Source organism: Astatotilapia calliptera, chromosome 15 (genome assembly GCF_964374335.1).
Source record: "Astatotilapia calliptera chromosome 15, fAstCal68.1, whole genome shotgun sequence".
NCBI classification, from domain to species: domain Eukaryota; kingdom Metazoa; phylum Chordata; class Actinopteri; order Cichliformes; family Cichlidae; genus Astatotilapia; species Astatotilapia calliptera.
In genome coordinates this window covers 17,884,463-17,898,455 of record NC_137436.1, presented here as the reverse complement: position 1 = coordinate 17,898,455, position 13,993 = coordinate 17,884,463, and the positions used below count along the sequence as shown (strand labels likewise).

Below are 13,993 nucleotides of genomic sequence, written 5' to 3'. Positions count from 1 at the left end.
GTCTCCCCTGTCTGCAGAATCCCCACGTCCAGTCAGTGTCTGTGTCTGCCCTGGTCCCACGTCTCTGTTCCCTTTGTTATAGTGCTTGCCTGTGAGTCTGTGTTATGTTTCCTGTTTTACTTTGAAAGTCCATGTCTCATGTTAATGTGTCTGGTTTTGCTTCCCCTTGTCTCGTTAGGCCTGATTTGCCCCAGCTGTGTCTCCCTCCTGTTGCCCATTCCCTGATTACTCCCTCTGTGTATTTAAGCCCTGTGTTTCAGTCTGTCAGTGTTGTGATCTATGCTTATCTACGCTCACTTATGCGGTGTGGGTTTCCTGCCTGCGTTAATGTTTGTACTTTGGAAGTTTGTTTTTTTGAGTTCACGTCTGTCTCTGGAGTCTGCACTTTGGGTCCTTTTCCTGCCTGCACACAGCCGTTCCATAACATACATGAGGGATCATCAGTCTCTGAAGCAAAATTCAGAGAAACCTGTTTAGGTCATTTACCATCATCACCAAGATTTATGAGACTCCAACTAAAATTTGTTTACATATTTCACTGAAAATACAAAAATCTTATCAGTCATATGGCCTCAGATCGCAATATGTTTTTGTGATGGTTCACACATTTACAGGGTTGCTGACAAACATTGAAAGGATTTTGTAGCTACCATCATTTAATTAAAAACAAATGTGCATTTGAGTCTATGATATATATACTCTCTCACTTTTAACAGAATAAAAGAAAACATTATTTATACATATTTTTCCAAGATGTAAAAACTGAAGTATCTTTTAAAATGTTGAAAAACAAGTGTGTATCTATGACTCAGCCCAAACTGGGACTGAACCAGGCAATGAGTGTGGTGGTAATACTGCAATGAAAGACTTTTTCTGTTTTTCTTCATGCAGTCATGGAAATTACCGTACAATCCCTCATCCTTACTGACCTTTAACTTCTCCAGCTCCTCTTTGCATTCTCTCTTCAGCTGCAGGAGAGCAGCCTGGTGCTCTGAGAAAAACAGATCCAAACATCATCAAAAAGTCTGTCTTTTTTAGAAAGCTTTATGATTTTAATGCTTTTTCTAGTAAAAGAAAAAAAAGTTGTTAATCATCACAAGCCTAGTTTGTAAGAGTATTTTTATTCCTGTGAACATAAGTCAGACTAGTGGCTGCTTACAACCCACAAAAGATGAAAACAATGCAACCTGTTACCACATGATGGCAGCAGAGTCCCAACTGTAAACTAGTACAGGCTCGCAGATTATAGAGGCTGGCATCTGTCTAAGCAAACATTTACAGCATCTGCTGTTAGATGACTGAGATAGTAAAAGGGCAGTTAGAAAGTATATTTACTGTAGGCTTCCTCACTGTGTCTACAGGGAGTGTATGTCAAGGGATATGGGCGTGTACACATGGTTTTGTCCCTGTTCAAACAGTGTTCGATAATCTTACTGATTACTGTGAAGTGGATAACAATTAACAAAGAAATTTTATCAACTCATCCATTAAAATACAAAAGCAAGCAGGAGTAGATTATGCCTTTAAAATGCAAGTAAACTGTGATTTATAATCACAAACTATTCAGCAATTTTAGCCCCCCCCCAAAAGACTACGGTGAGAGTACAGTGTGTGATTAAAGAACTGCTTTTACAGATGGAGTCAGACTGTAGATGTTTACACATTTGCGGGTGGAGTTCAGTTTACCTTTGCAATCGAGCTTGATATTACATCCACCACACTGTAAAGTAGCTAGACACTGCTTCTCTGTCATGCATATTCAATGTGTAGAATTTCACATAATAATAGTATTTCTATTTAGATTTTATTCTCTTTTTACTGTGAGGTGAATACCTTTCCTTAACAGTCTAACCAGCGTACGGTCACAGGAGGCTAAAGTCTGTCTATTCCATAGCAAAGAGGGGGTACGCTCACCCTGACAACCACAAACTTTTACAAAGCCCAGTGAAAAACACCAGTTATTCCAACATGCATTGTTTCTGTGGGAGGAAAGTAGAGTCCTTGAAGAAAACCCACACAGGCAGAGGAGAACATGCAAACTGCACATGGAAAGGCCCCAGCCGAACAGGAGTAGCACTATAAACCAATCCATAATATTCACTTCATTAAATCCATTTCAGAACCATTACCTTTAACTGCTGCTTCTTCTTTTGACACTAAAGTTCACATCATTCAACATGAAAAAAGAATTAATCATACTTCTATTTTTTTAAAAAGCCTTTAAACTGTTACCACATTTCCAAAATTCCCTTAAGATGTGTTTTTGTACATATTTGAATTCAAGCAAATTTTAAATGCTGTCAAAATGTGACCTGTATACACAAATTGTAAAAAAAAAAAAAAGTGAGGAATCGAGTTTTATTTTTGTTCCTTCTGTTTAATTTTGTTTGACACATACTGCTGAATAACTTATTGGCAGCACGATTAATATGAAGTTATTCATAGTACATATTGATGGAGTTACTTTCTTCAGCAGCATTAGCAAACCGTATGACACTGATAAACTGAAGAATAAACTTAGAAAGTAGAACTTGGAGAGGTGTAATGTTAATGTCCTGGGTTGATTTATGTGGAGTAATGTTTTCATGCCAAGTTATGACATGCATACATTAGTCTGTACCTGCTTCTGTGTACTTCAGCCCAACTTTTTCTTCCTTAAGAGGTGGCCACACAGCTTGTAGGCGACCAGGAGTTCGTTCCTCTCCTTCACCTGGGCTCGATGTCTCTGACTATGAGTGAGAAAATTGACAGCAGATATTATTAATGACAGAATTAATAACAGAAGTTGCAGCTACATTGTAAAAATGACTGATGAATTGTGATTAAAAACACGCACAACGCTCAGAATTGCTTTGTTTTTTTATTTTTAGCCTGATTTAATCTTAAAAAGTAACAAAAATCACAGAGAGGACTAATTCCTACTTTGTCATCAGGTGGGTCCTTCTCAGGAGTCTTACTTGAGGTTCTCTCAAAAAGTGTTTTAAGTACATCTTTATCATTTCTTATCTTCTTCCTCAATGCCTCCAGGACAACTTTATCTCCTGGGTCCTTTTTTAAAGGCTTTGGTGTGAAGAAGGCCTTGAAGGCATCAAAAGCTGCCTCTGCACTGGACATGGAAGGTTTTGTAAGTTCACATGATTCTGAAACCTCTGTATTTTTATTTGTTTCTGGTTCTTTCTTCTCCTCCTCTTGGCTATCTTCACTTCCATTCACCCTTGTTTCATTCCGGTCTCCCTCAGCCTCCAACACCTCCTTCTCATCTCCTCTCTTTTCCCGACTCAGAAAATGAGAGATCTGGTCTAAGATGCTCCCTGGAACTTTGGTGTCCTTCTGCTTCTCTGTGAAATCTGCCCCTTGTCCTCCCACAGGAGATGGCTTAATGTGGGCCATGGTGTCATGCTCTGGTCCAGTGACCCCCTTCCTTAGGACCCTAAGGCCGCTGAAGAGAGCCGGGACCTGGATCTGCTTGTCTGCGGGGGAGCTCGGGGAGAAGGTGGCTCTGCTGAAGGTGGAGTCAGGTGGAGGATTATTAGTTGCAGATTTTATTGTCATCTCTGGCAAATTATCCTTTAGGCTGGGAAGATGGGGGGGTGAGTTGGGAGTCTCTGAATTTGCATCTTTTGACTCCTCCTCTTCAGCTTCATCCAAGATCTGTTCCAGCTCTTCAAGCGCGGGTCCTGTTCGAGTCACAGTTATCACTACATGTTTACTTTTCAATGGCCCAGTGTTTCCACATATCTGTGGATCAAAATTCATGTCTGAAGTGGAAGTAATTGTGTCAGAATCTTCCTGGCAGTGTTCCCTTTGAGCATTTTCATTGCTGTTTTCAGTATCCTCCGTGGCACTGATGGATACAACACAATCACCATCCGTATCCATGCAGTCAATTGAAATGTGTTGACAACTTGTCTGCAGAGATTCATTTAAGGCCCTTTCATCCAGTGGATTCTGTGATATGTGACAACCCTCTTTGCTGCAGCCATTAACTTTGTGTTCATCTGACAGGTTATTCTGGTCATGATTTGTTGCAAAGCTCTGTTTCTCGAGGCCTTTTTCAGTATTTACAGCCACGCTTTGCTGCTCGGTTACTTTATAATGACTCCTCTCCTCCTCTGTTATGTCTGAGTCATTTCCTTTTTCCCTCAAGCTTGAATTTCCCAGTGAGTTAGAGGTCTTTTCCTCTGCATGACGCAATATAACATATGACAAAAAATCACTAGAATGCTCGAGAGCATCTGTAAAGTCCACATCCCCATTTTTCTTCAGATCACCACTGATATCTTCCTGCATCATGTCTTCAGTTTCTCCCCCAGAGAGGTTCCTAAAAATTTCCAGGGTGGCTTCGGGCTGCTCCATTTACTGCAAGTCACAGGTGAAGTTATCCAGAATATAGTGAGTAGGAAGTGCTAGAGAAACTCGACTGCTCATAGTTAGACTTCCGTTTAGCATGCAGCACTTCTTTACGTGGTTCCGGTATCATGCAGCGTCAGATTATAATCAATAAACAAATGCAAGCAATGTTTGAGTTAATTAAAGTCTTATTCCTGAAAATCCAACCTGTTTTTGTGCCCCTGTTTGTCGAAAAGAAACAAGCATATCCACGCTGTGTTTTAACAGTGCCTTTTTGCCTTTCCAAAGTGCAAATTTTCCAAACCTAAAACTGGAAGTAGTTGTTAGTCACTCAGACTGACCAATGGCAAGAGAGAAATCCAGTCATGGAAAAAAAAAGGTTTCCAAGCTCAGCTCCATGGCTCTGTGTGGTGGAGTGACTCAGCTCAGCCACATTTGAAGTTAAGTTCCAGCTCCTTTTTCCCTCCGGCTCTTCTGTACCTGCTATAGTAGTTTACAGAGCAGCACCTTGGACATCATCCTGTGGATTGTCACAGAGTAATTGGAAACAGATGGTGTGTCCAGCCGTTGTTTCCGACAACACCCTGACATCCGTGAGCCGTATGGCAAAGGAAGCCACGCAGAACAGATGGAGGAGCACCACACCCAGAGCTGAAGGAGGGTAAATAGGACTGCCAGGGATCACTTGCTAAATGCTTGGCCTGTAAATCCACAGTTACAGGGAGGTCTCTCAATTCCCCTGCAGGTACACAGCAATGCTTGGCTAATCTGGGCATCCCAGCGGGTCTAACCCCACCTACACGGCACTGTTAATCAGCTCATATTGAAACTTGCATACAGGATCAATCGACAGAGAAGGTTTGTTTAAAGTTTCGGGAAACGAAAAGTGAAAATAGTGACAGTTTTCACTTGAATGTTTTAGTTAGAGTATTCTGAAACTTGATCTATAAATAAAATAGTTGCATAAATTGAATAAATAAGCAGAGAATAGTAAGTAGGTTTGAAATAACATTCAAGTTGGTGACACAGATCCAAACAAAACAAGGTAATAAGCAGGGAAAGTCACCAAATGGCCATAATTAAATCAGCAAACAAATATGCTGTTAAAATATATGTTTAAAAAAAGCAAAAACAACTAATTATCCTAAATAAAATGAAAAATTAGGTAGTAGAGTTAATGACCACTATCTTCATACTAATATCTTCACTACTATTAGTACTGGGTAGATTGCTTAACACAAAATATCAAAATAAGAGTCCAAACTTCCTCCTTTGTGTTTGAGTTATTCTTAGCTCTTGGGATCCACCCTTATTTACTTTGAATGTTATCAGAGGCAACAGGTTAGTGACAAACCTCATCTGTGATAACATCTTTACTGTATCAAATTACACTGTGTACATTTCTCTAATAGATATCGTACTCCATATGTTTGATGCATGCCTACACACCCTGCAATGAGTTCTTAATAGGGCTATACTAAAGCTTATGAATACTAATAAGGTGGTTTTTTGCATTCATTTGGTGAGGGACACTGTGGCCTTTATGTGAGTTTGTATGTTTATGAAACAGGAATGCATCCATAAAATCCTGTGAGATTAAAAATCATCTAGCTTCATGCTGAACAACTACAGTGTGTGCTGGATTATAAATCTCCAGGCTGTAATATAAATTAGGACTGTACTGACTGCTACAGTTCACTGCGTCCACAACAGAAGGAATAGATAAGATAAGATAAGATAAGATAAGATAAGATACCTTTATTAGTCCCACAAGGGGAAATTAGCTTCAATCACACAACTAAACAAAATATTTAAAGCTTAAATTAAATGATTGCATTGTAGTCCTCTAAATGTATAAAATAGACTCAGTTTCCGCTTTCAAATGGATGCACAAATCTCACTGAAAATGGTGAGCCACTTAAAATCAGCCACTTGGGTTACACACACAGTGACATTAGTGACTCTGCAGTTGGATAAGTCCCAGATAAAGGGTATAAGAAGAGCACATCAATAAACAGACTATTGGCCTGCTTGCAAGTGGCAGTGACAGCTATATATTACTGCATATTGTTGCTGAACATGTGCATTTGTTTTTCATCCCATGTAAATTACATCTTCAAAGTATTATAGCACCTTCAGTGTGAACAGTTTGGGGGCATTGGGGGGAATAGATGGAAAGTTCTTTGTGACACATGTGGTGGGAACAACATGTGTAATATGTACAATACCCCATTACAGAAGTAACCACATGCTAACTTCAGTGATATTTTCAATTCTTCATATTCTGTTCGGTAATCTTTTCTTTTAATCTTAAACAGAACACCTGTCTGTCCCAGATGATTTCCTGCCTGTTTCTCTCTGCTTTACTCTTTTCTCTTCATACTGTCAAATAAAGATTCAAAATGCCAAAACAATTAAACAAAACTTCAAATATTTTCAGCAAAGTTAGTCATGCACGCACACAGAAGGAAGGAAGTATTGAATTTATTAGTGCTTATCGTCTCTCCTACAATGCACTTACAGAGTTGCGTTAAATCCCTTCTATTATGCAACTACAGGGAACACAGAGCTCTTTGTAGCCCTGGACTGGCTCATGAGGCTGGGATTTACACAGTTGTAAAGCAAGGACAAGTTCATTGCCATAGTGATGCAGCACTGACTGATGCAGACGGGGATTTATTTCAGGAAGGTTTACAGAGAACAACGGCACTGAAATTAGATTAAGGCATCACAATAACGGCACTTAGACTCTTTGTAACTTTTCACACATGCAGAATGAAGAGTGTGTGCAGTATGTTGAAATTAAATTACGTTCTGGGAAAAACAGCTTTCGTATTCTTGCACAGTGAGCCGTTAATCGCAGCAGTTAACTGCACTCTCAATGCAACTGAATTAAAAATATTTTCCCACTGATTTATTTTTGCTCTTAAATATAGAGCACAGACTGCAAGTAATAAAGTTTTCTGAGTCTGATTCTGAGCTAGTAGAGCTCCATGCTTACATGCCTCACTCTCCTAATGCCATATAGAGAACACAGCCTCTTGATCCTACAACTGACATACCAGTGCCATTAATACTTTGCAAAAGTGGCTGCTGTTTTCAACTGCTCCATCATCATCATCATCATCATCATCATCATCCACCTTTAGACTCTAAAACTCTGTGCTGTGTTGAGATGAGCTCAGAGCACATACTTTTCATTCTACTCACCCTCAAATCCTGGGGCACAGGTGTGGGTGTGTCAGTGATGTCATCATCGGGGGCAGTGATGCGCAGGAAATCAATGTGTTTGGGTCTGGATGGATCGGAAAGTGACCTGCAGATAGAGAGAGACTCCTCGATCTCCTGCTGCCAGATCTCCTCCTGCCTCTGCAGAGCTTCATCTGGAGAAAAGATACCTTGTATTAGTTTTGGAAGCAAATTAGGCTGTCTTAGTTTATTGTAGGTCTTTTAATATCACAGGTAGAGAGCTGATTTTAAACTTTGAAGCCCAACTAATTTTGCACACCACTGGCAAATGCTGCATGTTAAGCTTTAGTGTCACCATGAGGATGTAACAAAGAACTTCAGCTAAGAAATCTTACATTAATCTTTAGCATTTCATAAACAAGACAAAATTTCACTCCTGCTCTATGAGGAATTAAGCGCTGATTGATTCTTTATGCAAATGAGCAAATTCAACAACCATTAAAAGTAGTCTAGAGAGGAAGAGAAGGTTTTATGCAGCTTCATAATTTGAATTTAAATTTAAAGATGTTCCAGAGTTTCCACAACATGATGAATGCTTATCAGTATATAGCCAAGACTGCCACTCTGAACTGTTTTAATCCCACATTGGTCCATATAATAATGGTTCTCACAGACTTCAGGAAAGGTCAGGAAAGGAAAAATACCAGATTCAGTAAAAGGCAGCTGTGTGTGTGTTTACATTAATTTCCTCCCTCAAAGGTGACGATTAAGCCAGTGATTAAGGAAGTATTCAAATACTGAGCCATGACAGTGAAAAATTACAAATAAAAACCAAGATTTAAAATTTTATTAGAAAATAATCAATCAAATGTACCTAAAGTTAAAAAATGTGGGAGTGCTCAGTGCCGAAAAACACAGACATACATTGTCTGATGTATTAATGGAAAATATAATTTTACAGTTTGTACTTAGTTTAGGTGGGGCTGATTTTTTATATCAATTATTATATATAACTCTAATTATTATTATAAAATGTATTGCTGTTATTATAGTTTTATATTTTTTTATATGTTCTGTTTGCAAAAATCTCAACCTGTAAAGTGATAAAACATACAATTTAGTGGAAATGAAAGTAAAACATTAGGTAGAAAACAAAGCAAAACAGTAATGCACAGGGCAAATATCTCAACAGTGTATTTAAACACAGATCCTAAGTAAATGCATTAATGATAGCTTGACTGTAGTAAATGTGTGAGTATACTTTCAGATAAAATGCTATCAGAAACACTTGTGTCACTTTCAGAGGACACATAACCGTTCCAGAACATTAAACCGCTTATAGAAATGTGCTATCGCCCCGAGTTTGACCACACTGAACAGAAAACTGGATTTATGAAGATAACCCCCAGAAGGCTCTGAATATCTTTCTTCTCCTCTCACTAATCGCCGTCCTCCACACATTGGTTGTATTTCACAAAGCTTAGAGAATTAATCCTATTTGTTCAGCTAGCAGCCCTGCTGCCTGGTCTGAACAGAGTTTTATTGCTACAAAAATGAAGCGAGACAACAGAGTCTGTGCTGATCTGAGGGAATGCTCGACTCTGCTAAACATGCATTTATTAACAAGTATTTCCATGTACAAATGAGTTCAAGCGTTCCCTTTGTATTTCCCTAAAGAGTTAATTTAAATTATTTTATATTTAAATAAAATAATTTAAATCTACACTGTCTGTATATGGACACCGCACAGTAAAAGAGTTGTTAGTTTTTAAAAACAGGCTTGAAGCCCATTTGGCTGCACAGTTTGACTTCAAAGTGAAAAGACCAGCAGTTTCCTGCTATTAATCATTTACTGAAAAAGGATTAAAGAATTTGGAATCAGTTGAACTGATCCCAAATTCTGAAAATACTCCATCATCATACCATCTTCATCTCTCTCCCTATAAACATCAAAGACGTTTGATGGGTTTGAGTGCACACTCGGATTAAAAGTTATAAAACTATTGTTGATAATGTTTCGGTATTTAAAAATGGGTTTTTTTTTCACAACATTCAAATTTTGATTTTGTGGCCAAATAATTTGTAGCTTATAAAATGTCATACAGAATTATGATCTGTGAGAGACTAGAGACCTGTTGAGTGTGTAGCCAACATTTCACTCATTGTCGGTTTGGAGAGGCTCTGGCTCAGGGGTGTCCAACTTCAGGCCTCAAGAGCCGGTGCCCTGCAGGTTTTAGATGTCACCCTGAGTCAACACACCTGAATGATTAGTTCATTACCAGACCTCTGGAGAACTTCAAGACATGTTGAGGAGGTAATCTGGCCATTTGAATCAGCTTTGCTGGATCAAGGACACAAGAACACCGGCCCTTGAGGCCTGGAGTTCCTCACCCCTGCTCTAGCTTATAAATTGCTTAAGTAGATTAAAAAAAAATGTATGAATGAACAGACGGACAGATGGATGAATAGATGGATTGTTAGCTGATGTTTATTTATTAATTGTTTTATTTTGCAGGTACTGCTGATGCATTAACATGCACTTGGTTTACTAATCATCAGCAAGTGTGTCCACCTGTGTCACAGCAGATTTGGCAGGTTCCTCTCGAGCATTTAGGTGTGTTAACACAATGCCACACAGGAAACATACCAGCAATTGCTGCTATACTCAGAAGAGTTATAAGAACATTTTCAAACAGTTTGACATCAATCGTTCCATGATGAAGAAGATTATTAACAGTTGAAAAATTTTAATGACCGCTTCAAGCTTCCCAGGAGAGGACAGCAAAATCACCCTAAGATTAGAGTCATGCTCCAAGAAACTACACGTTCTTATTCACTTGACTTTATATATTTCCTTCCTGACTAGGCTACCTTGTGTTTTGATTTTAATATTTCCCCTCCTTGTTTTCTTTCTGTTTTAAACGAGGCTACATATTTTTTTTAATTCACATTTTTTATCACTGAATACTTATTTTAAACCCGGTGGACTAGAAGGATGGCAAAGGTTTGATACTGACTCTGAACTGGTGTGCACGAGCTGTTTTATGGCACATTTCAGTCAGAACAGATCTGTGATTACAAGTGTGTCCAAATCAGGTGCTCTCCGGTACTTTGTGCCTGAATGAACACACGCGTACTCAGTTATGATGGTATGTCAGAGCAGCAAGGGGTCATTATTCACGGACTGCCACACATCCGTTAGATCTGATGTGCGTGTGTGTTTAACAACCCAGAGAAGACTACAGCAGTGGATGAGATTGCACAAAGACTTCGTTTAGAGCATTTGTATCAGTGTTTTAATCAATGTTTAAATCTGACAGTCAGGCCTCACCATGTACCACTTCTAACACCATCTGCTCTTCCTCTAATGTTCACTTCACTAATCAACTACTAATAGTTAAACTGAGCTCTTACACACACACACACACACACACACTTTACTCCTGCTGAGAACCTTCTGAAGGTATTTTATTCAGCTTAGTCCACTTTATGTTTAATGACCACGAAAGATTATCTGAGAGAGAGCCCAGTGTGACATCTATGGTATGACCTTTTTAAAATAGTTCATTACACCTTTCACTTTCTACTTGACAGGATTCATGGAAACTACAGAAAATATGCTTTTGAGGATAAACTGCGATACATCAAAGCTTTAACTCCTCTGCCCCACACCCACCTCTGCAGTTAGCAGTAAAATAGTTGGGACTGTGATTGAATATTACTGTGCCAAAGTATTAAAAACCTGGCTCGTCTCTTCATATTATACACTGCAGTAACACTATGGATAATATCTATTAACAGCCTCAAGTTATAGACTACGCTGCTTGCTTTATCTTTTGATATCTAAGTAATTCTTTATTTTTATGTCTCACGAATATCTCCATAACATCTTTGTCAGCGTAACAGTTTCCTCACCCAGCTTTCCACCATTTAATTTTCCTGGATAAAGCCCAGCTATGGTCCTGTTTACCTATCAGCTCCAGCCAGCACTCAGCTACATATAACAACTGTTCCCATTACTCATTCAATTCATAACAACACTTCCAAAGGAATGGGTAACATGAGAAATGAAAGTCTGATTTGTGCACAGCAAGTTGGCATCCAACAGCATAGCTTCATATAGCTCTTTCAATACATTTCAGTTGTTTTTAAGGAGTTTTTATGCTACATAAAATATGTTGTACTACCAATAAAACAGTGTATTCTATGGCACAGAGTTTATGTTTTTTTTGTTTTTTTATCAGAGTCAAGATATAAATACCACGAAATAGTCATAATTCCACCGTCTACCATTGTTTTAATTCTAATGTGCTTCCACCAGTTATTCTGGAAATTAGAGTTTTGGGTAAGACTATCATATCACTACAATGACCTACCACTTGACAGCCTCCATCCATCTAAATTGTTGTTTTTTGTTAACATTTTTACCTGAAGAGAGCAGATAATCCTTCTCTGTAAACTGCTCCTGAGTGTCCCTGTGATCACTTTCTCTGGCACGTTCACCGTCTCGAGCCCCACAAATAATTGCGGTGTCTTCAAGTGGTTCAGTCCAAACTCTGTGTGATGTTTCTGCTTGCTGATCATCTGTGCTCAGTCTGGATATGAGCATAGGCGGCAGCATGGGGGACAGTCTTTCTAAGCTGCTTGATTTAATTGGAGAAACCTCCAGGTTTTCAGACAGAGAGGGCGTAGGAGAGATTTTTCCACCTGCTAAAAGACGATGTGATGAGGCATTGTTTGGCACAACAGAGTTGATGAGGTAAGGAGGTGATTGTGGATTCAGAGACCCTTCTGTTGTGTGGCTCTGCTCACAAAAAGTCTCCTCGGGCTCTTTAAAGCCTTCACTCTCTGCTTTTGATCCCTCCATCCTCAGGGCCTGCTGCAGACTCCGTCTCAGAGCGTCACCCAGAGCACAAAGCTCCTCAACAAACAGAGGCTTGTCCCCACTGGACTCCCTGTTCTGGTCCTCCAGTGGGGACTGAGTACTGATTTCAGCTCTGCGACTTTTCTGCAGTGACACCTGTGTCTTCCATCCATCTGAGAGAAAGTAAGGTTCTTCTTCTCCTTTATGACATTCCTTGATCCAGTCCAAACTGGTGAGACTCACCCGGCGTATTCTTCCTTCCACCTCCTCAATCTTGCCCATTACTCGCCGAGCTGCAGCTCTCTGCCCCATCACCTCAAGCCTCTGCTGAGAGGACTTTATGTCTGCCTTCTCTTCATCTTGTTTTTGGCTTGCAGTCTTGTTACTCTTTGCCTCCATACTAGTGTTGGAGAAAAACATTGAGTACATCTCATTGTCATATTCAGAAAGGTCAGTGTCCGAGTCAGTAGGAGTATATTTTTCCTCTTCAGACATATTCTGTCTGGGAGAGAGATGGACTGTTTCGCTCTTTGATCTAGATAAGCTTGCAGAAGAAGTATTAGGCAACTTTACTCTCCAGAGTGGCTTTAACTCGTGCGTTAAAGTATTTATATCATCTCTTTCTCTCCTAATAATTTTCTTCCTTCTTACTGTGGGAGTGCAAATGATAGGTCTCTCTTCTTCAAAATCCCACTCCTCAAAGGAAGAAGACCTCAACCTCTGGAGCTTCCTCAGTCTCCTTGCCTTCAGAGGTGCCCGTGGAGTCCCGGACACCATCTTGAGGTTATCCTGAAGGTCACTGGTGTAAACATGCCCTTCAGCTCTTCTTCTTCTCTTCCAAGATATCTGGACTCTGGGGGAGTTTGATAAAGCATCCCAAGTTTCTGTGTAACTGTGACAATTTGGCTTAGGTTTGGTTCCCAGTTGGTTGCCCATGCTCATGAAAGCCTGGCAATCTGAACACAACGGTAACAATTCTGTAAGCCAGCAGCTCTCAGATGAGTCATCCAATGCTCTGAGGGTTTCTTTAAAGTCTGTGAGGCCAGATTTGTCTGCGTGGCCAAGCATTGCTGTTTCAGCTGGACCCTCCTCCCAGCGCTTAGAAAACAGTTTTTGTTGGAAGCTGGCGGGGGTTTTGGAGGGGGACGATAGACTCCTGCAAGGGGAGAGGGATGGACTCACGCAGCTCCTCTCTTTGATGGGTCTATAGAGGTGTAAGTTGCTATAAGTCCTCTGCATGGTTTTATTTAATTATCACAGACGATCAGTGACCAACCACTGGGCCTGCTACAAAAAGAAACAGAGAAACATTTATTTCAGACCATTTAAAAAAGTACTTGAACTTGTGTAGACTTACAGTTACACACTCTAACAATAAGTTAATTATGTTTTGCTCATTTTTTAAATATATTTTTTAAATGACTAATTAATGATTGCAAACCTAAAAAAAAAGGATAAAAGGATGAAAATAAATGGATAAATGTCCACTTACTCGTAGCGAACAGTAGTGTCTCTCCTTGAAGCACCAGGTCACCCCTCTGTTGCACTCAGCTGCACTTACTGTGACATTGAGGTAACTGACAACTCCAC

General features: G+C 39.6%; 1 protein-coding gene across 7 annotated transcripts in view; it reads right to left on the bottom strand.

Annotated features, from left to right (window-relative positions):
• The window catches only part of fmn1 (formin 1), a 28,872-nt gene extending 14,879 nt beyond the window's left edge, over nt 1-13,993 (bottom strand). For 2 of the 7 annotated variants that reach the window (XM_026142994.2, XM_080289361.1), the window contains exons 1-6: nt 13,896-13,993; nt 11,968-13,690; nt 7,561-7,733; nt 2,621-2,729; nt 2,130-2,156; nt 930-991 (exon numbers count right to left, since the gene is read on the bottom strand). In XM_026142994.2, coding sequence (XP_025998779.2) covers nt 930-991; nt 2,130-2,156; nt 2,621-2,729; nt 7,561-7,733; nt 11,968-13,642 — 2,046 coding nt within the window. In that variant the 5' untranslated portion in view covers nt 13,643-13,690; nt 13,896-13,993. Of the gene's footprint in view, nt 1-929; nt 992-2,129; nt 2,157-2,620; nt 2,730-2,922; nt 4,492-7,560; nt 7,734-11,967; nt 13,691-13,895 lie in introns of those variants that run through there. The other 5 variants (XM_026142995.2, XM_080289362.1, XM_026142997.2 and 2 more) reach the window with 3 other exon arrangements.